The sequence below is a fragment of the Dermacentor albipictus genome, chromosome 7 (genome assembly GCF_038994185.2).
Source record: "Dermacentor albipictus isolate Rhodes 1998 colony chromosome 7, USDA_Dalb.pri_finalv2, whole genome shotgun sequence".
Taxonomy (NCBI): Eukaryota; Metazoa; Arthropoda; class Arachnida; order Ixodida; family Ixodidae; genus Dermacentor; species Dermacentor albipictus.
In genome coordinates, this window is record NC_091827.1 from 46,088,604 (window position 1) to 46,112,213 (window position 23,610).

General features: G+C 48.9%; 2 protein-coding genes across 2 annotated transcripts in view; one reads left to right on the plus strand and one right to left on the minus strand.

Moving 5' to 3' along the window:
• LOC139047966 (uncharacterized) overlaps positions 1-8,608 on the minus strand; it is a 28,644-nt gene extending 20,036 nt beyond the window's left edge. Inside the window, exons 1-3 of the mRNA XM_070522192.1 lie at positions 8,400-8,608; positions 6,807-6,943; positions 3,013-3,116 (exon numbers count right to left, since the gene is read on the minus strand). Of these exons, the coding sequence (XP_070378293.1) occupies positions 3,013-3,116; positions 6,807-6,905 (203 nt within the window). The 5' untranslated portion in view covers positions 6,906-6,943; positions 8,400-8,608. The remainder of the gene's footprint in view (positions 1-3,012; positions 3,117-6,806; positions 6,944-8,399) is intronic.
• The window catches only part of LOC139047965 (actin-related protein 10-like), an 84,981-nt gene that overhangs the window by 10,330 nt on the left and 51,041 nt on the right, over positions 1-23,610 (plus strand). The gene's annotated exons all lie outside the window — the stretch shown is intronic.

The following is a 23,610-nucleotide window of genomic DNA, read 5'->3' on the forward strand; positions in this document are numbered from 1 at the left end:
ATTGAGCGGCAGTTCCACTGAAGCACCTTCAGCGATCCTATGAAGGAGGAGGTGCTGCACCCTTTCATACACTATCCTTCAAAGTAAACTTCGACTGGCATTTCTTACGCTTCGAATGGGGAAATGAGGAAGAATCCTCACTGATAGCCCACGTAGCTCTTTTTCGAGCCTGAGTGTTATGTTTTGCGTTTTTCATTTCATAATCTTGTATTGTCAGAAGCAGAGTGAGTGGGAGGGGAGACGCTATACCATCTATAGAGTTCGTTGTCTCCCTCTTTCCATCGCCAGACTGTTGTCTCGAACCTATGAGTTGATTCGCCACAAAGCATAGGCCAGTAGCCTGCATTAGCGCATTCATTTGCAAAGAAATAACCTGCGCGATGCTTTCACCGTGGCTCACTAAACATTCACCCATTGCCTTATCCACGGCCTTTTGAACAGCATTTTCTATGGCTGTAGTGAGGGATAAGTCAGGTACTGTATTCTGTTTAACTGCAATTCCACCATCGCCAAATGTTCTTTCTTTTAGAGTATGAGCGAGTGAGTGAATATACTTTTATTTGGTCCAGCAAAACGCGATAAAACGCGCACCCGGCTAATCCCACGACGGGACTGACAGATCTAGTCTGCCGGCCCGATCGCGGGCGCACTGGACGGCCAGGATTCGGTCCTCAAAGATGGGACTTCCCAGGAGCGCGTCCCACTCTTCCTTGGTGAACTTCGGGCCCAGCGACCCGCACTCGCAAAGCATATGAAGCAAAGTAGCAACCTCACCACAGGCCACGCAAGAACAAGTCGGATAAATCTCAGGATTTATGCTGTTAAGGGACGCCGGATTTGGGTAGGAGTTCGTTTGCAGGACTCTGAGTGTGACCGCCTGCGGCCTGCTTAGCTTGGAGTGAGGCGGCGGGAGAACCCTTCTCTCTAAGTAAAATAATTTAGTATTCTAGCTTCTATTCTGGAGCAACGCCTTTTGTCCATAACTTCGAGTACTTTTACTTCTTTGGCACGCACAGAACAGTTCGAGTAATCAGCCGGACGGTTTCCATCACACAGGCAGCATATCGCTCGTTTTTGGGAAGTACGATCGCTTGGAGCGTGACTTTCCCCACACGTGCAGCACCGTTGGCTCGATTTACATCCGCCGATGCTATGGCCAAAATATCCAGCAATTGCGACGTTGAAGCGAGCGCGGCGCTTTAGCGGCTCTACTCTGAATACAAGGGACCATAACCTTCATCTCTGATGGGTAGGAGGTGTCACCAAAAGTGGCTATCCCTGATTCTGTTGGTGCTCTGTTACTCTCCACGACTCTGATCGAACAGACTTCCTCCCGTCTGTTGGCTTCATGCGATTGCGACTAACAAAATATCGGGTCCCTCAATTCCCCTCCTTCTCTGGCGTTTCCCTTGAGCGGCTCTTCACAGTTTCTTGCCTCCCTTTATTCTCTTACAGCGAAGCTGCAAGCGCGACTATAGAGGCTTTCGAAAGCGTTAAATGGGTGGTTTTGCGGTGTCACCGGATTTACACCTATTAGTTCAGGCCATCAGTTAGTGGTATAGTGGCTTTTGTGGACCCGTCAACAGTCGGTGTCCATGCTGCGTTAGAGCGAATGAGGGAGTGGGGACGGGGACGTTAGGAGTAATATGAAAAAAGAAACAAAAGAGTTGAAATGTGCGGGTTATGTAGGGTTTAAATGAATGTCGCTACAACCGTCGTTTTCTTGTCCGATTATAGCGGTATTATAAGAAACGCTTACGAAAATTTTCCCTCAGGCCCGCAGGAGAATTAAAAAGTTACAAATCGTATATATTTGCAGATAATAGGGGCGATATGTTATGAGTAATGTGTACCGCAAGTTTGAAGCGTGCAATCTTATTGCAGCTTTTGTAAAAAAAATGTATTACTTATACAAGCATTTCGGAGCTTTACAAGCGTATTTTACGAGCTGTGCAGAAAGCTTGATCAATGCCTTGAGAAAACTCTTCCTGATACAAAGTTTATATTTTGATATAATGGGCAGAATTTTATGCGTGATGCCTAGGCAATATCTTAAGGAGCGTCACTTAATTACGGTCTTTGCGAAAAATTCCCCAAGCAAGTGCTCGAAAGCGTGATACGGCCTTTATTCGAATTGTTTCCCATTATCCCGCAGTTACTCTACGACTCACCAGGTTAACGTTTAAAAGAAAATTCAGGCCAGGTTAAGTGTAATGCATGGTGAAGCTTTAACGATTCTTGGTTTATCATTAGCAATGCGTGTGAGCGGTCTAGTTAGTAATCCAATATTAAAAATGATGATGCTGATGAATGATGAGTGGTTCTTGTTGATTTTAGTTTTTTTCTCTCTCGTTTAAGTTCTGCCTGCAACTTGGCCACGTGACATTTCGACTGTGATCACATGGTCGAGTATTCTTACAAATGTACCATTTTAATAAATCCTTAGTAGGAAGTCAGCGCTTGTGCTCGCATATTCTTTCCGTTCTCCGTCTGCAGTTTTTTTTTTTCATAGTTGACATGACCTTCGAAAATCAGTATTGTACCCTCGTTTTCCCCCCTGTTTTTGTGCGTTACACGAAGCTTTTTCGGCGTCCTGGGTGAACCAAGCGATCCAATTTGTTTTTATTTAGTGGAAATATGGGGCATTTTAAGGGCGATGTGTATGCAACGTTGAAAACTCTAGGCGGAAGCTTCGCTGAACATTGGGTTGTGATTCTAAGATCGCACAAACCTGCTTTATTTTTATTTTTTGCTTTTTCGTAGCGAGGTACCACGCTTTATAAAGCACGGCCACGATACACTTCTTTTTTCTTACAGCGCGTTGCCTTACACAAATAACGCTTCGTTATTGGTCGTCGACATGTTGCGCCCGCTGCGGTCTGCGTGGCATTGCATGAGAGAGAGAGAGAGAGAGAGAGAGAGGGAAGAAGGAAAGGCAGGGAAGTTAACCAGACTGAGTCCAGTTTGCTACCCTACACGTACGTGGGGAGGGGAATGGGAGCACATGCTTACGCCTTATTGGGTTGGACTTCGACGACTATCCTGAGCATGCTATTCTTGATGAACCCCTTGGCGAACTCAAAGTTCAGCTTTCGTTTTAGGACGTCGACGGGCGTCTGCAAATTAACAGAAAAGAACAAAACGCAATAAAGCTTGGTATGAGGCAGCTTTTGTACTGCACACTGTTTGCAGTAAAGGTGAGGGACACCGTGCTACAGTGCATTATGGAGGCACTAAATATATGCTTCAGATGGCGGAGTCAGACGGAATACGTATAAGTGGTCTTCCCACGGTTCAAGTTTATCATTGGTTTCTGAAACGAGACATGTACGGCTGGATTCTGCCACGTGGGACCCAGTACCCGCTACGCTCCTTCCGCATTTAGCGAATTTATTGTCACGTATCACATAATCAATCACGTTCATATGGTTTATATCTTCCGATGTTTTCGCGGCAGTGGAATCAGCTACCCCATAGAGTCAATAGGGCTATTTTCTTTTACCTACACTTCGTGCAAATTCGTGCAGACGAGTGTGCTTCACTTGGCTCGCTGGGCCAACCAGAGCAGACTGCACGTCGTCTTCTACATCAGCAGACGAAAAGCGCGTGTCTTCGCACTTAGCCTCACTTCGAACTTGTTGGTTGCGTATATTCCCTTGCCTGAAACTAAACGTCAGTGCACGAGATTCAGTGCACGAACACAAGAACTACACAGGTTTCTCCTTATTTCTTTTTCACTCGTCTACCGACCATGTTCTACCAGGGTCTTTTCGCAGAGCAGCTCGTAGGCCGATGTGCGGTGGCTAAATCGCTCTGATTTTCAATGAAGAGGTTTCTCTCTCTTTCAACTTGTTCGTGTTTTGCATGTTCGACACTTTATTCTTTTAGTTATTTTCTGATACGACACACTGCAACTGCTAGAGAGGGCCATATGTTTCTCGAAAAAGAGGCCTTGTCTGCTAAAAGTCGAAGCTGTTCAAGCGCTTATTATCAAATTTGACGCACGAGGATATAGTTAAGCGGACGAAAACCGAGAAACATGTGTAGTTCTTGTGTTCTTATCGGCAAAGTAAGCGCCCCAGGAGATGAAGGCAGGTAATCGTGCATTCTTGACAGTTAATCGAAACAAATTCTCGATGAATTGAAGCTGGTGGGTCATAGTTTAGATAGTCAGCCTATCGAGTTGCCGTACAATGACAACGAAGATCACGGCTTTGCGATGTTTCGGTGGTCAAGGCATGGGACTCAGCGTCGACTTCAAAGACAAGGGCGACCTTTTCTCAAGTTCTTCCACTATCGCTTTCGGTCGTCTCTGTAAACTGGGCACTCAAGCAAGATGTATACTCTAGAGACTATGCATATATGGCTCCACAGTTCTCGCAGTATGGATTTGTGGTCCAGCCATTGCGAAAAGGACCACTGTTCGCGTACGCAACGTTTAGTCGAAGCCTGTGATAGAGGTGCTCCAAATAACGCGGTAGACATTGGAGTAGTCATGATTGGAATTCCGTGTCATATAAAACGATAATAAGACTGAATTGAACTGTAAACTCATAGGTCTGTGAAGACGAATTAAGACGACCTTATGTTTCGTTATGTGAGCACACAGCGCTTCGCACTTGTAGTAGAATTTTTTAAAATGTTATTATTATTACTATTACTATCATCGTGACCTTTCTTTTTTCTTTTTTCAGAACTTCTTCATTTACCTTCATTTCTTTTAACTTCTTCATTTACCTAATCTTCCTAAAACTTCTTCATTTACTTAATCTATGCCTGTAAAGGATCCGGTCGTATCAATTTCTTCCATGACTTTTTTCACCAATACTCTAAACGTATCTTGCTTATCTTGACTTCTTACCGGTTTATGCTTCCGTCCACTTTAAATCCAAGCACTTCTGGAAGGCGTACGTTAACCACAGGCCTCACTGGGTGAATACCTTCGCATTCCATCAGGGTGTGCTGAATAGCCTCCGGATTTTTGCTGCAGCGTACACATGCCTCATCTTGTTGCGAATATTTGTTCCTCTATGTTTTCGTCCTTGGGTATCCACATCGAGCCTCAACTGGCAATTGTGTTATCATACAGATTTTCCCTTTTAATTTCTATCTCCAAGCTCTGGTAAGTCTTCACGGTCTTTTTTTCTTATATGGAAAACGCCTCCGCGGTAGCTCGTTTGGTAAGAGCATGGCATTCTTAATGCGAAGACGTGGGTTCGTATCCCATCTGCGACCAGTTCTTTCTTCATCCACTTTCATTTAAATTCGTTTGTCATTTCTGTAATTCAATTAAGAACTTCAGATAATTTTCTCTATGCTACCCTTGTCGGCATGGTTGGCTTCTTATGATATACGAGCGTATATAGTGCCCCATAATCAGAAAGTAGTTGTGGTACGTAAAACTCCATAATTATATATATATATATATATATATATATATATATATATATATATATATATATATATATATATATATATATATATATATATATATATATATCGTTCCTTGTACTACATTGTTCTACCGTCACGACAACACGTTTCACGAAACTCTGGAATGCAAGTAACGCGACAACTTGATGGAGTGTTGTTCACAGTTCCCTGAAGCACTTGAGAAAAAAAAAAAGAAAACAATATGTAAGTTCGCAGTTCACGTGCTCTGTGATGATCAAATGTTATATAAAACGAGTGAAAACATCACGACGGTAGGTTAAATTGCGAACTTAACTATACGCAGCGCCGCAAAACTCTTCCCAGCGCTCAGATGACGCGCGTTGGCGCAGTCACCCGTTCAAAACTTGACCGCTTTTACGATAACTCCGTTTCGTGCTGTTCACGTTTCAGCGGCGGGATAGACGGGTTCGATTCGCGCTTCTGTTTCAGTCAACGATTTTGCTCAATGCCCTTCCTCGCGTCGTACACCGCCGTCTCTCTTGGTCGGCGCGACGGTACACGCGCACGGCATCCGAGCTCCTGCCAAGATCGCCCCGCTTTATGAAGGTCATGTTTCTAGCGACCCGTGTCATCATCTGCGCATGATGATGATGATGATGGTGCTTTATTGGCGTCCAGTTTAAAACGGTGAGATGGTGTGTGCGCCCCCTACAGGGCGCTTCAATCTCAAACCACTCCTTCCCCACCCTTTCGACGCTATGGTATGTTTGGACGGCACATTGTGGCGTCGGTGACATCACGTGAATGCTCTCGGTGATGCGTATGCGTTTCTGCAGACGAGGCCCAAACAACAGTGCGCAGGATGGTGACTTGGGTCAGTTCAAATACGGTTCAGAGCTCGCGTACAAGGCACCCTACGCGCCCCCATAAAACCCCTTAAACTTCGTAAAGTAGCGACACTCTCCTCCTCCGCCTTCACTCCTCCTCGTTTCTCCTCTCTTTCACGCTCCCTCCTCGACCGTGGCGCCGCCTACACTGCTCCAGCGTAGCAACGGCGCCAACATGCGCTCCTCGCCACTCGGTAGACGCTTCTCGAGCAAAAATGGCGCTGATGCACGGCGCGAGGGCCCACGTGATGCTATTAGGCCAATAGCGACGCGGCGTCGGCCAGAGCGCGCGAGGAGGAGGCGGCGTTCTTCCAAGCGTGGCACTACTTTACGAAGCTTAAGGGGCTTTACGCCCCCCTGGTAAGTGGCGCCTCTAGCGGCCTCCCGCCGTACTACGCCCGAAGCCAGAGAGCATGCACCCAGCCGCAGCTGTCGCAGTGTGCGTGGAATTAAGTGGAGAATGATTGCATCGCATCAAAATGAAAGCGTAAGGCGTAACTTATGTAGCTTGAAGTTCAAACTTACGGTGAACATGAAGTGGACACCGTGTTGCATTCTGGTTTTCATCAGGAGGGCACGCTGCGCGACCGTCAGCCTGGATTGCGTCATTGGGTTTACCATCATTTTGGAGACTGCTTGAATCGGCCGACGTACGTGGAACGCTGAAAGCAACGCACGAACTCTGTTATTAGCAGGCAAGCGAGTTCTGTGTTGGCGCCTAACGCCGCTCTGATTTCACTTATTGACTGCCTTTGGCCAAATATAAAAGGCTGGGAAAGATTAGGGGGTATGGATCCTTATATTCAAATTAGCAGCACCAGTCTTTATTCCGCATTTACGTCGCTCTCAGGTTTACGAAAAACTCGCATATCAGTACAGCTGGCACTTTAATATTCAGCACTATTGTAATAGGTACTTTAGCTTGGTAGATATGGGCGTCAGAGCGCCGCTTCAACTCTGACATCCAGATAAAAACTCCACAGGCGAATAACAAAGCTGCAAACCTGAGCGCTAGTCACCCTACAAGGCCTGTACCACATTATTGTTCTTTTTATTAGATTTCTTTTAGTCACGGGTAGCCGGTGAATGGTACTTGAAACACGCCTCAACAACGGTACTTGCACGCGTCTAACGCACGCGCTTTTAAGCTGGGAGCTTTAGTTAGACCCGGCTGCTGCACAATACTTAGAAGCATTTTTAGAAGCATAAGTAACCTTATCCTCTTCATTTCTCACGTCATAGCCTCTAGCACATCGGCTGAATTTTACATGCACACACTATAGCCGAGAATATTAACCATGAACAACTCCTAGCGTTCACACGCACCACACACGCACGCACAGACAGACGGACGGACAGACGAACAGAGACAGAGAGCAGGACAGGACAGGAGGCAGGACAGAGAGCCGTTAGCGTGGGGCTGCATGCCTAGTGTGGGATACGTACTTGTGTCGTCGCGACTGCTACGAGAATGCACGAAAAGTACACTAAAAAGTTAGACGTCGTTCCAATGCCCCCGTTATCTGTAGCTCATCTCCTTGATGCGGCCATCGATGGTGCTACGGCCAGCTGTATAAATAAAGCCCCTTAAACTTCGTAAAGTAGTGACACTCTCCTCCTCCGCCTTCACTCCTCCGCGTTTCTCCTCTCTTTCGCGCTCCTTCCGCGAGCGTGGCCCCGCCTACACTGGTAGCAACGGCGCCAACATGCGCTCCTCGCCACTCCGTAGATGCTTTTCGAGCGAAAATGGCGGTGATGCACGGCGCGAGGGCCCACGTGGTGCTATTAGGCCAATAGCGACGCGGCGTCGGCGTCGGTAAGAGCGCGCGAGGAGGAGGCGGCATTCTTCAAAGCGTGGCACTACTTTACGAAGTTTAAGGGGCTTTACTGTATAAACTTTGCGATCTACGTGCGCACGCTTGGAGAGTTTTTGACGTCCGCCAAAGGGGTCCTCGAATGAAAAAAAAAGAAAAATCATATGGCTCTGATTTTAAGCAGGAAGCTGCACCTCCACTCACTCCCCCTCCCCCCCCCCTTTCCTCTCTCGACGCCGTGGGATCTTTGGACAGGACAGTATCGCGTCGGTGACATCACGCAAGCGCTCCCAGTGATGCGTACGTTTCTGCAGGCGAGGTTCAAACGACAGGGCGCTGGAAGGTGGCTTGGGTCAGTTCAATGCTTCTGTTAGGCGTATTCAGGCGACTCGTCGGCTTGCGCGATCCGCAAGTGCGTTCTCTGCTGACCAATCGCAGAAGTGTGTTTGCCGGCTTGCTCCGCTGGCTGTCGATCGCTTTCGACGCCAATGCGAGGGACGGACGGACGGTCTGGTTTACGAGCACGTCACTCGTTTCTGGCTGTATGCGGCACACGTAAATCTGTGTTCCCTGACGTTATAGATTAGCACGATCGGGACAGTGAGCCACTAACTCACGTCGCGAGGATTTCTTTCCTCAACGTGGGCTTAGAATGATGGTTAAGCTAGAATAATGCGGCGAGGATATATCCATCGACAGATTTATTATCCGCGCAGCCGAGGCGAGCAGAGTTGTGTGCGGGATGTGAAGCTATACTAATACGAAGGCCGCATCAATCAACGATTGTGGCACAATAGCGAGACAGCGTACCGTACCCACCGGCGAGAAACAAAGCTTAAGTGGCGAATTTATTTGTTACGTTTCTTTTTTGTAATGCTATGGTTACTGAGGAATGGAATGGTAATGGCAACGGCGCGCCGCCATTACACCGAGATTGTAGTTCCGACGTAGTTGAGTCAGAGGTGTTATGGCTTTGACTAACAGTACGCAATTGAGGACCATGAAATATCTCAAGTAAGAGATGTGTACATTCATTCATATTATTTTTTAAATCCAAACTGCAGACCAAGGTATGGCCCTTGCTGGACGAGCATGCGTGAAAGCCTACGAGATAGCGTCATCACCACTAAAAGCAACAACAACAACAACGACATATATTGCAGTCCAGGGTTCGACGGAACACCGTCTGTCGTGGGGTATACATTTCCTTCTTGACAGCAAACAAACACTCGTCAAAGTTTGAACACTGTTCATAGTTTTCAAACTTGGGCGACTGCTTGTTTGCTGTCAAGATATATATATATATATATATATATATATATATATATATATATATATATATATATATATATATATATATATATATATATATATATATATATATATATATATATATATATTGTCACAGACAAAGCCACAAAGGACTTCGGTCGACGCTGGAGATCTCTTTATTGATCGCTGTCCTGGCACCTTCGTCGTTCTCTTCTTCTGCGAGCCACCCAACATGCCTAGCATGTGGCACCGAATTGCACCGTGTGGCTGTCAGCTGTGTCGAGGTCGTGGCATTACCCCCCTCCCTAGGAGCATCGTCTCGATGCGGAACATTGATGCACTGGAGATTGCCACGGGGATACTGTTAAGAGAGACGCAGATGGTGAGAGAGGTGCGGAGCTTTGCGTTCAGCGGCTGTTGTATAACTTCAGTCGAGAGACGTGAACGACATCGGACAGGGGTGGGCGTCGGGGACGGTGCGTGGTGCCTTCTCCTTCAGGAATCACTTCGTATGTGACGTCGCCGAGTCGTTGAACGATCCTGTAAGGTCCAAAGTAGCGGCGCAAAAGCTTCTCCGACCGACCACGCTGGCGGATCGGTGTCCACACCCATACTCTGTCACCGGGTTGATAAGTGACGTCGCGGTGACGAAGATTGTAGCGGTCGGCGTCATTTTGTTGTTGGTAGCGGATACGCATTCGTGCGAGCTGGCGCGCCTCTTCGGCGCATCGAGCAAATTCGGCAGCATCAGTGACAACATTAGAGCAGTAGGTGGGTAAAAGCATTGCGTCCAACGTTGTGACAGCTTCCCGGCCGTGCACCAAGCGAAAAGGGGTGAAGCCGGTAGTTTCTTGAACGGCAGTATTGTATGCAAACGTAACATATGGGAGAACGTCGTCCCAGTTCTTGTGGTCGACGTCAACATACATGGAAATCATATCAGCGATCGTTTTGTTTAGCCTTTCTGTGAGCCCATTCGTCTGGGGATGGTAAGCAGTGGCTTTGCGGTGAACTGTACCACTGAGCAACATGATATCTTCTGTGAGCTTCGCTGTAAATGCTGTGCCCCGGTCGGTTATAACCACTCTAGGGGCACCGTGGCGGAGTACGATACCATGTACAAAGAAGGTCGCAATATCATTAGCGGTGCCTCGTGGGAGAGCTCTGGTTTCAATGTATCGTGTAAGGTAGTCTGTGGCAACAGCAATCCAGCGGTTACCAGCCCTCGACGTGGGGAATGGTCCAAGCAAATCTATGCCAACTTGCTGAAAAGGGATCCTCGGAGGATCCACGGGATGAAGAAGTCCAGCAGGACGCACGGGTGGGGTCTTGCGTCTCTGGCAGTCGCGGCATGTCTTCACGTATTGCTTTACGTCACGGCGAAGGTTAGGCCAGAAGTACTTTTGGCGTATGCGTGAAAACGTCCGTGCGAAGCCCAAGTGGCCCGAAGATGGCTCGTCGTGAGAGGCCCGCAGGATGTCGTCACGTAGTGAAGACGGCACTACAAGGAGGCAGGCGGTTGCGGTCGAGTGAAAACCTAATTTGTAGAGCACGCCATCGCGGAGAAAGAAGGAGGATAACTTGCGCATAAACATACGAGGCGGCTCTGGTAGACGGTTCTCAAGGTAGTCGATGAGCGGCCGGAGTTCTGAATCATCGCGCTGTTGCTTGCTGATGTCTGATGCTGTGATAATGGACAGAAATGCGTCCTCTTCATCAAAGTCGTTTGGCGACGGTTGAAGTGGAGCACGTGACAGGCAGTCGGCGTCGGTGTGTATACGCCCGGACTTGAATACTATCGTCATATCGTATTCTTGCAAGCGAAGACTCCAGCGTGCAAGACGGCCAGATGGATCCTTCAGATTGGCGAGCCAGCACAATGAATGGTGATCTGTCACAACTCGAAACGATCGGCCGTACAAATATGGTCGGAACTTAGTAATTGCCCACACCACAGCCAAGCATTCCTTTTCCGTAGTGGAATAGTTCCTTTCAGCTGGAGACAAAGTGCGGCTTGCGTATGCAATCACGCGTTCGGCTCCATCCTGCCACTGGACGAGGACGGCACCCAGGCCAACGTTGCTGGCATCTGTGTGCAACTCGGTGTCACTGTCTTCGTCAAAGTGTCCGAGAACAGGAGGTGTGCGCAGACGTTTCCGGAGTTCACAGAAGGCTTCTTGTTGGTCCTGCTCCCAGACAAACGGAACATTATCCTTAGTCAACCGTTGCAAAGGTTCGGCTATCCGTGAAAAGTTAGCCACGAAGCGTCGATAATACGCGCAAAGCCCTAGAAAACGGCGGAGTTCGTGTTTGTTCGAAGGTGTTGGAAACGAAGCAACAGCAATGGTTTTGTCGGGGTCTGGTCGAATGCCTTCGTAGCTGATGACATGGCCTAAAAATTTAAGTTCGTCATACCCGAAATGGCATTTTTCAGGCTTTAAAGACAGACCAGCAGTACGAATTGCGGCAAGAACTGCTTGTAAACGCTGGATGTGCTGCTCAAAAGTTTCTGAGAACACAACGATATCATCTAAATAGACAAGGCATGACTGCCACTTGAGACCTGATAGAACCGTGTCCATCATGCGCTGAAAAGTAGCAGGCGCAGAGCACAATCCGAAAGGAAGGACCTTGAATTCGTAGAGTCCGTCAGGCGTAATAAATGCGGTTTTCTCACGGTCACGCTCATCAACCTCTATTTGCCAGTAGCCGCTGCGAAGGTCCATCGATGAGAAGTATCGAGCATGTCGAAGGCGGTCCAAAGAGTCGTCGATGCGGGGAAGGGGATAAACGTCCTTCTTCGTAACGTTGTTAAGCTTGCGATAGTCAACGCAAAAACGCAGTGTGCCGTCTTTCTTTTTCACCAGAACCACAGGTGACGCCCATGGACTGGTGGAGGGCTGTATGATATCGTCGGTAAGCATTTGTTGGACTTGATTTCGAATGGCGTCTTGCTCTTTACGAGAAACACGGTAGGCACGTTGGCGCACAGGTCGGTCATTGGGATTTGTAATAATTCTGTGTTTCGCAATAGGCGTTTGGTTGACCTTCGATGTTGAAGCGAAACAGTCCGCAAAAGACTGTAAAAGGCTCCAAATGCTAGCCTGTTGTTCAACTGATAATTTAGAATTCACATCAATATTGTTGTTGGCTGGTACGTCACAGTTAGAATCTTCATCAGTCTGTCCTACAGTTAAACAAGCGGGAAAGTCACTGACTGGCTCCAAATAGGCAATGGCAGTTCGTGGGGCGAAGTGCTGGTATTCACGACTGAAATTGGTCACTAAAATCTGAGCAGTCCGTGACGACAGCTGCAAGATGCCGCGGGCTACGCAAACCTGTCGCGCCAACAAGACTGACAGATTGCCTTCAGCGATTCCGAGACGGGGAGGATCATCGTCTGTTTCTACGGTGATCAACGCAGTACTCCTGGGTGGTAACGTAGCACAGTCACCCGAAACGCGTAACACCGTGGACTGTGGGTGGTAGTCGCCCGAATGAGTTGCGTGTTCGCTGGAAAAAGTGACAAGTAACTCGCGAAGGTTGATGATTGCGCCGTACTCCCGAAGAAAGTCCATGCCGAGTATGACCTGCCTGGAGCACTCTGCCAGTATAATAAATGAACCGACAAATGTGGCCTCACGAATTTGTATCCTCGCAGTGCATTTGCCGATCGGCGTGAGAACATGACCGCCGGCTGTACGGAGTTTAAGTCCTGGCCATGGTGTCGTCACCTTGCGAAGTGCAGTAACCAGTTGTCCGCTCATGACAGAATAATCGGCACCAGTATCGACAAGAGCGGTTACCGGGTGGTTATCTACAGAAACAAGTATGTCGGCTGAAACAGGTTCACAGTTTTCGCAGGAAGGTGTCGAAGGTACGCAGTCGTCGTTGTCGTCATCGTTATCGTCGTCGTCGTACGTCGACGCCGTCGTCGGGGGGTCGCAGCGGAGGATCTTTCGAAGTGCGTTGGACAGCGGCCCCACCCCCAGAGGTCGCTGTTCTTAGTTTCCCCGACTTGGGCTCGTGGCCCGGTTGCCCACGGAAGCGGAGAACGTAGTGTAGCGGCTAGGTGACGCCGATCGTCGAGGAGGTGGTGATCGTGACTGGCGCCTCTGCGGAGACGGAGATCGGGTCGTTGGCAGGGACTGTTCAACCGGTGGAAACTGCGCGTACGGCAACGAAGGTTGACTGGCCAGATATTGCTGGATTTCTCTCGGGCGCTCTCCCTCACGTGGGCGACGAGCGCCGGGGTGATAGCCCTGGAGTCCTATTCGTCGGTAGTAGCAGGCACGGTACAAGTGGCCCGCTTCGCCACAGTGGAAGCAGAGTGGCTGATAGTCCGGTGTGCGCCACACGTCTGACTTTCGCGTATTGATTCGGGGGCTCGTGGACCCGTATATATTTGTACGTGAAGCTTGGCCCTGGAAGTGGCACAGCGGTTCTTCAGAAGAAGGCGGGTTACGGTGGTTCCCGGGTTGCGATGGTAGCCTCACTGCTTGTGCATAAGTCAGTACGGGGGCGGCTTCAGGTCTGGTTTGCACGAATGGCTGTGCCGCCTGGCGGACTTCTTCGCGGACGATATCTGTGAGGGACGTTACGGTCGGTTGAAATCGTGCTCCCTGTAGTCGATCGAGCTCCTCACGCACGACACTACGCACAAGCTCTCGAAGCGCATTGGTGTCATAGGGCAACGAGAGAGAAGACGCTGATCCCAGGCTGATTTGGCGATCGTAGGCTGAGGAACGTTGCTGAAGGGCTCGCTCCATTGTCGTAGCCTCACTGACGAACTCAGCTACTGTACCTGGAGGCCTTCGCATCAGTCCAGCAAACAGCTGTTCTTTCACTGCACGCATCAGCAGGCGTACTTTCTTCTCTTCTGTCATGCCAGGGTCAGCACGCTTGAAAAGCCGCGACATGTCCTCGACGAACATGGCGACGCTTTCGTTCGGCCTTTGAACCCTGTTCTGAAGGGCTTGCTCTGCTCGTTCTTTTCTTGCGGGGCTGCTGTACGTATCGCGTACCTGCTGCTGAAATTCTTGCCAGGTGGTAATGGATGGCTCGTGGTTAGCGAACCATGTTCGGGCAGAGTCCTCTAGGGCGAAGTACACGTTCCGTAACTTTTTCTGCTCGTCCCAATAATTGACGTCAGCCACACGATCAAAGTCGTCAAGCCAGTCTTCCACGTCCTCAAAAGGCTCACCATGGAACGGCCGCGGCCAGCGTGGGGTGTGGAGAACCAGCGACGCAGGAGGCTGTCCCGTACCGTACGTCTCCTGTGTCTGGCTTGCGGTTGTGGTGGACATCCTCGGCAGATCTTGCAGGCCGTATTCCGGAGGCAGTCTTTGAAGCCGTCGGCTTTTGCGTAGGTTGTCCACTTCCAGTTCCTGGGGGTCAGAGTACATAGACGCGTACCCAGCACCTCCACCAGTTTGTCACAGACAAAGCCACAAAGGACTTCGGTCGACGCTGGAGATCTCTTTATTGATCGCTGTCCTGGCACCTTCGTCGTTCTCTTCTTCTGCGAGCCACCCAACATGCCTAGCATGTGGCACCGAATTGCACCGTGTGGCTGTCAGCTGTGTCGAGGTCGTGGCAATATATATATATATATATATATATATATTGTGATTCGTATGCACGAAACGAAGGCATTTTATTTTTCCGACGTTGCGACCGAGGTCCGGCATTCCTTAACCCAATTGACTCCGCTTTAAAAAGACATGTTCCGAAGGTTCCGATTTTGTTTATAACAGCAACTAACTTCGGCAAAACGCCCTCAGCAAACAAAAAACTGACCGCCCTTCTACTATTGTGAAGAGAGGTGCAAGCTAACCTTGTGCTGACGCGTTTGACGTTTGTGTTTTAATGTGTACGTGTAATTTTAGTGTAACCTTATTTATTTATTACTACAGCGCGCAATGAACTGTGTCACTCTTGTTTGTGAAAGTATAAGCGCATCACAACGCAACCCTGGTAAGTTGTTATGGTTTCCATTCATTGTTTTTTTTTACACGGTATTCACGCTGCAAATGAACATGATGACTTTCTGATCACTATGGCACACAGGTAGGAAGGTAGGAAAGAGAAAAGAAGAAGGTAGGGAGGTTAACCAGAATAACGTCCTGTTGGCTACCCTACACCGGGGGAATGGGAAAGGGGAAAGCAAAGATCACAGGGAGAGAGGGGAGGGAAGGAAAGAAGGAAATTGCGGCAAGGCACACAGGTAGAGGTTGCATCCTAAGATTTGCTAATAGAATGTGTAACATATAGGGATGGTACACAGGTAGAGGTTGCATCATCCCTATATGTTACACATTCTATTAGCAAATCTTAGGTCTATATAGAGCTTGTGACCTGCGGCTCTTCGTTGACGTTTGGCGTCGGCTTGGCGCCCACTCAGCTCGGGATCTGCGGCGCTTCGTTGTCGTAACGCCTCGGCTTCGCGCTCCCTCACGGCGAAGCGGGCACGCCGACGACGAGCCCTTTCTCGGGCGAGTTCCCGGCGGCGTTCATCAAACCCCGCCTGTTCTTCGGCCGAACGCATGACGCGCGGCCGACCAATCGCAGCTCCGTTAGTGTTCTGACGCGAGAAACGCTCGTTCCTCTTACGCTACCTAGACACACGAGCCCAATTGGCGGAGAGAATGACGTCAGTAGCGCAGCAGGATTCTCCGTTCAACGGGTCTATTGCTTGTTTTTTTATATAGCAATTCCTGCACCTGTGCAGGTCTGAGCGTTTTTAGCGTTACATCGCCCGCACAAGCTAGCTAGCGTATACGAGAGAGAGAGAAGGATGCATAGAAAGGCAGGTAGGTTAACCAGAGGCAGTTCCGGTTGGCTACCCTGCACGGGAGAAAGGGTGAAGGGAATAAGAAGAGAAGGAGAGCGGAAGGGCGAGAGAGACAGAAACAGAGACGAACACGAGCAAACCGCGTACACTACAGAGCGGTAGGGGGCGGCGTTCTTAAAGTCTACCGTGAAATAGCGTATGCAAGCTTCGCTTGAACGTATCCACCTGAAATTGTTGACGATGCTATTGAACGTGCCGACGAAATACACCGCAACAAACTTGTTAATCCACACAAGCATTCCGTGGGACCATCACGTATACTGACCTAGTTCTAACACATTCAGCGTCTTTACCAAATGTCAACGCCATCCTTCAGAAGCATCACAACTTACTCTTGCGAAGCAACTGCCTCAAGGTAAATTTATTTTCGCGAACCACCATGTGCAGTGCACCGTAGATCGAGGAACTTACGCGATTTACTAAAGTCATCAAAGATATCGCCGTCAGCTAACCTTGGCTGTCATCCTTGCAACAAGCCCCGCTGCAAGCTACGTACACCCACATAATAGTTCTACGGAAACCCGCAAGATGGAGAGAAGTAATTAATAAAGGGTTAATGAGACATCCACCCAATCGTAGCAATTGCTACAACGGAAACCCATACGAATTCCTCGAATGAAAAGCCTCGCAGTTGAAAGAAAAATTACCAGGCGAATTTTTCTTCAACTGCGAGCTTTTCTTTCGGGGAACCCGTATGGGTTTCCTTTGTAGCAAATAGCTGCGTTTGGGTGGATGTCTCGTTATTCCTTTATTAATTATGCACCCACATGAGCATTACATTTGCAGCAAGAGCAAAGTCCCGTTTGCTGCGGATGTGTAAGCAGTTTCAGGGAAGTGGTTCGAGAGTTTGCGAGAGTCCCGATCGACGTTATAGGTTAAAAGTCCAACGCCACCGATGTATTTCTTTCGAATGGTGTACTTGCGTGAGCTCAACTTTTAGAAAAATATTTAACAGATTGCAGTCAAAACCTGCAGACACGTAGATAAGTTTTTTGGGTGTAAAATATTGGCCTTAGGCGACTCCGATAATAGGGTTGGCTCCATTGACCGATAGGTGCAAGCGTAGGGGATGCATAGGGCTTCATACGAAGCGAAGCTTACGTCAGGGTTCGGAGGACTTGCTTTTTAAAGCGAAAGCGTTACTGGCCGCGAGCTTGGCATTTCGCCGTGGCCGTGCTCCGAGGAGGCACATGACGTCACATCGCGTTCCTCGTCGTTGCGTTCGCCTCCACTCGCTTCGCCAGCTGCGTCGCATGCCTGATAACATGTCGGAGGATTGAAAAGGAGAGCTCGCGTGCGCCGCAACCACAGTTGAGGCGGCAGTATGGACGGCGACAATTCTGATAAGCAGGAGGAGGCCTGGCATCGACATCGGAACGAGATGAAGAGGAAACGAATCGCCCAGGAAATAGACGAACAGCGCGCCGAACGACTGGCTAAACGCCGCAACATAGCGAGAGAACCAGACTAACCTGGACTTGCAATCAAGATTAACCAAGGCTAACCATGCTATGCCTTAGCTTTCGCTACGTATATACTGGCATAGCCGAGCTAAGTCACTGCCAATTTTTGTAAGAGACTTTATGCTGCGGTGTGGATTGCCAACATCGGCAGAACCAATACGAGTGGGCGTGCCAGCGTTGCGCGTTGTTGTGCATGCTGTCCGTAAATAAGTCCCGTTTGCTGCGGATGTGTAAGCAGCTTCAGGAAAGTGGTTCGAGAGTCTGCGAGAGTCCCGTTCAACGTTCTAGGTTAAAAGTCCAACGCTGCCGATGCATTGCTTTCGAACAGTGTACTTGCGTGAGCGCACCTTTTAGAAAAAAAATTTACAGATTCAGTCAAAATCCGCAGACACGTAGAGAAGTTTTCGGGGTGTCAAATATAGGACCTCAGGCGACGCCGATAATAGGATTGGCTCCATTGACCGATCGATCGAAGCCGATGGCCCTATACGAAGCGAAGCTTTTTTTTTCCTTGTGACGATGGTATACCAACTCTTCAGGAAGGCCTAGGCTCTACGTGTACCGCTGTAAACAAGTGCTTATGCTCAACCTGTGTGCTGCGAGAGCGGATTATAGGTGGCAGCACCGTCTCCGCGTTAGTGTGAATATGCGGTCGGTGGCGCTCGTGGGCCGATCCCGAAGATGGTGCAATACCGGGCCGATCCGCAGCGGAGGTGGAGCAGGCGCTAAGCACTATTTCCAAGTCATCAGTTTGGAGGATTCTAAACGACGGCCTTTCACCCGTACCACCTTGACCAGCACCAATGCTTGGAAGATAGGGATCTGTAGAATCGTCTATATTTCTTGAATTGGGGCCTCACAAAAGCCGATGAGTCACCGGGCTTTTCGAGCAAAATCATGTGCACAGATGGAGGCAATCTTCAATTAAATTGCCTCAGCTAAATTTGCATAATGCACATTATTAGGATATATATAAATATATATATATATAAATATATATATATATATATATATATATATATATATATATATATATATATAAAGAGGTAAGGTAGGGAGGTACGTTAACCAGATATCAGTCCCCGGTTTGCTACCCTGCACTGGGGATGGGAGATAAGGGTTAGAAAGATAGCAGAGAGCAAAACGCTAAAATACAAACAAATAACACACACAGACGGAGACCCACACACAAAAAGCGTTTTAATTAAAGACGTTCACAAAGGCCGGTAGATCGCAAAAGCGCAATAGCGCTTGCACCACCTTCTTCTGCATGTGACGTTAGGTCCTTTCAATGGGGTAGAATTCTTTTTTCCACTAGCAGTTGGTCGTCCAGCCGATCAAGTTCGTGGTGAAGGCATTCCCTCTGTGGACTGTACTGTGGGCAGGCGCACAAAATATGGTCAGTCGATTCTTCATGCCCGCAGTGGTCAAATGTTGCGGTGTCGGTCATGCCTATGCGGAACGCATAGGCTTTGGTAAAGGTAACGCCCAACCACAGTCGATGCAATAGCGTGGCGTCTCCACGGCGAAGCGGTGATGGCGCTCGAAGACTTAATGTTGGATCAAGAGAGTACAGTCGATAATTTCTTAAAAGGGGGTCACTCCATTGCGACGTGATGCACTATCGAGCAAGCAGGCGGAGCTTCCGTGCTGCGTCAGTTCTGGTAAGTGGAATTGGTACGTGCCGCTCCTCAGTATGGGCTGCACGGGTAGCTTGATCGGCCCGTTCATTGCCGATAATCCCGCAGTGACTTGGAAGTCATTGGAAAGTTATTTTATGTCATGCATCACTTATATGGTGTAGCGTCTCTGCAAAGTGAACTATTAATTGTTCGTGGGGTCCGCGTCGTAAAGGTGACAGTAGAGACTGCAGTGCCGACTTTGAACCGCAGAATATCATCCACTTGTGTGGCGGTTCATTACCAATGTAATGAAGGACAGTAAAGAGCGCTGCGAACTCTGCTGCCGTCGATGTTGTCGCGTGAGTCGTCTTAAATTTTATTGTTGTGACTTTCGCTGGTATCACGATTGCCGCTGCGGAGCTGTTTGGCAGGACAGATCCATCAGTGTAGATATGCGTAGCGTCACGGTAGTTCTCGTTCAAAAATAGTAGCGTGAGCTGTTTAATGGCTGGTGATCATAGGTCATCTTTTTTCGTGATGCAAGGTATTGTGAGGTTGATTTTTGGCTGAGCGAGGCAGCATGGAGGAATCGAAGGTCTCGCAGCCGGGGTGAAACAAGCTGACAATGATTCATCATGTGCGGTAATCCTTTGGCTGAAAGATGTGCGAGGTCTGTCCGCTGGTAGAGAGGCTAAGTGGTGACGAGGAGTCCTGGTTAGATGCCTTATATGGGTCCTGAACACTTCAATTTCAATGCGAGTCTTGAGAAGGTTGTCTCTAGCGATTGCTATCGTAGCCACTGTTGATGCACTCCGAGGCAGGCCTAGACAGATCCGGAGCGCTTGAGCCTGAACACTTTGTATTGCGCGTAGATTCATTTTACCTGTGTTGGTTATTGCTGGCAAGCTGTATCGCAGAAAGCCTAGGAAAAGCACCCTGTACAGTTGCAGCACGGCACTTGTCGACATTCCCCAAGTCTTGGCAGTGAAAAACGTGAACAGGTGGCAGATGCCTGTGAACCGTTTTTTCACGTATGATACGTGAGGGCTCCATGACAAGTCCCTATCGATTATGGCACCTAGAAATTTGTATGATCGAACATGTGGTATTATTTGGCCATTTATCATTACGGTGTAGTTCGTCATGGGTTTGCGCGTAAATGGAACTAGTGCGCATTTCTCGGAGGAAATTTCCAGGCCTCGATTACGGATGTAGATAGCAGTTTGGGTGGCGGCTCTCTGAATTCTCGCTCGCAACTGTAGGCGTGTTACTGCATAGGTCCATATGCAGACGTCATCCGCGTACATTGATAATCCGACTGTGCTTGGCACGTGCTCAAGGAGAGCAATTAAGGTTAGATTAAATAACACAGGGCTAAGTACACCGCCCTGAGGGACGCTGCGGTAGCTCTAATGTAGAGAACTATGACCTTCCTCGACACTTACAAAAAAGGATCGCATGGAGAGATAGCTCCGTACCTATTGAATCATCCGACCACCCACTCCTATCTCTGCGAGAGCAGAGAGGATGGCTCCATGCGTAACGTTGTCATACGTCCCTTTGACGTCGAGGAACACAGAAGCGCAGAGACGCTTACAGCATTTCTCATGCTGAATGTAGGCGACCAGGTCGACGACGTTATCGATCGATGATTGACCACGTGGAAAGCCCGCCATGGCATCCGGGTAGGCGTTGTGGTACTCCAAGTACCACTCCAGGCATCCTAGGACCATCCTCTCCATTACTTTTCCCACACAGCTTGCCAAAGCGATCGGGCGATATGATTACAGTTCCAACGGCGACTTGTCAGGCTTCAGCAGCGGAACAAGGCGACTTGTCTTCCAGCTTGTTGGTAGCGCACCATCTCTCCAAGATTCATTGTACCGCTCAAGGAGAGCACCTCTCGCTCACCCACGCAGGTGACACAGAGCTCGGTAAGAAATTCCATCAGGTCCTGGTGTTGATGTACGGCCACACAAAGCTAATGCTGCCTTAAGTTCGTGGATTGAGAATGGTAGGTCCATGCGGTGATCACGTGGTGGCGGACAACTACATGAAGGCGTTGGAATGTTGGGAGCGAGTTGGGTGGATAATCTGGCGCAGAAATCCTCTGCCACGTCAATATCCGATCTCTTTTGAGAGAGGGCAAGAGCCTTGAATGGGAACCGCTGTACGGGGAGTGTCCGGAGACCGCCCACCATTCTCTATAGTTGCGATAAAGGCTTGCGTGGATCTAGCGACTCACACAAGGCAGTCCAACGTTGCGATTCGAGCTTGTCCAAACCGGCGCTGGATCTTCTTTCGCGTGCGTCTGGCGGTCCGTAAATCGTCCTCTGTCTTCGTACGTCGGTATCTCCGTTCAGCACGTCGTCGGATTGCTCGAAGTCGTCCTAGTTCCACATCAAATTCCGTGAGATTCGAAGAGCATGTGAGAGTGCGCATAGTGTCTTGTTCCGCGCTCTTGATTGCCTCTTCCAAGTCGAAGGATGGATTGGCGTCGCAGTGTTCTTCCATCACCCACTGAAATTTAGACCAGTCCACTCTTCGGATCGTATCTCGTATTTTGGATGGGGACAAACCTCTGATCTTGACGTACGTGGGGATGTGGTCACTCCCGTGCATCTCTATGTCCGCAAACCAACTAACACGTCTGACAAGACTGTGCGAGACAAATCAATTATTCAGCAGCCAAAGTTCATTACTGGAGGTGAAAGACACCAGTGCTCTGCCTCTCGCGTTGACCTTCGAACTTCCCCAGAGTGTATGATGGTCATTGAAATCTCCAATAATGAACCAGGGACCGGGAGTTGAGGATAGGATGCCTCGTAGTCTTTTGCGACCAAGTCGACTTGACGGAGATAGGTAGGCGCCCACAAAAGTAAAGGTAAAATTCTTTTTCGTTACTGTTAGGCAGATATATTGATTTTCGTCATTAGGTGGCACAGGCTCATGAATGTAAGTAAGGTCACTGCGAATAAACACCAAAACCTTACTGTTTTCACCAACACTTGACGGCATAAACGATTCATATCCAAAAAGCCTGATCGTGTTCGATAAGTTCGGCTCACAAATGACGATAATGGGAAACATTGGCATACACGAAGCGACAGAAATCCGAAATGCGCACTCTGATTTCGCGGGCATTCCACTGAAAAATAGCTGCTTGTCGGACCTCACCTGATCTACTCAAGGGTTGCCAGCACCGGACTCAGAGCGTCCAGTACTTGAAGCCCACTTCTGGCATACGGTGTGTACATGTTGTTTAGCAACACGCGCATGGAATTCATTAAAGGCCTAATAAACGCGATCACTTGCTCATCTGTCTTCCGCGACCCCTCGGATACAGCACATTGCTGTACTGGGGGCGGCTTCTTCTGCGGCTCTTCTGCCGGTCGTGTACTAGCAAGTGGCGGTCATTCCTTTGTGGAGAGAGATGTGGCAGTTTTCTCCCTTCCAACATCGGTGTTTGGGGTGTTGGAAACTTACACTGATGGTGCTGCTTGACGAGGTGACTTTTCTTGAAAAGTTTATATTTTCCGTCGTGAAGTCCTTCGGCGGTTACGTTGTCTTCGCCGCACTTTCACAGCGGCCTCTTTGTGGGTAGAGTTGTCTCTCACCATTTATTTGAGAATGGTGATCTCTTTATTGATCTGGGGAGAGTCTTTGGAAGAGGCGCAGTGATCACCCTGACAGTTAGGACACTTCAACGTGGTTGCGCTGCAGTTGTCTTCTGAGTGGGGTTCAGCGTATCGAGGGCGCACGGCGGAATTTCTGCAAACACCCTTCACATGGCCAATTTTCTGTCAATTGAAGCATTGCATTGGTCTGGGAATAAATGGTCGAACCTGGTGGTTAAAGTGGCCAACCTTCACCTAGGACGGAAGGCAGTCACCTTTGAACGTTATCCTCACAGAACGTGTGTTGCCGAGGCGACCAACATGCACAATGACGTTGTGTTCACTTGCTGGTTTTATGAGAACTGGGAGGTCTGCGTTAGGTATTTCATTGTCAATGTCATAGATGACTCCTGTTATCGTGACACCATTCGATGCCACGATGGAGCGGACCTTGATGTTACCCAGCTGTGTTACATGTTGTAGTATGTTCAGCGCGCTCGGGTTCATCACATCGATTGCCAGGATGTTTCGCCTAGTGTTTATCCTGACATCCTTGATGTCTCTCGTTCGGCACGGTGTTTTCTAGATATACGGAGAGTGCTTGCCTGTTGAGGCCATGCAGGTTGTCAGTAGCGTGCTGTGGCACAAACAGGGTGGAGTGAGGCCGTCGTTGAGGCGCACTTTCCAC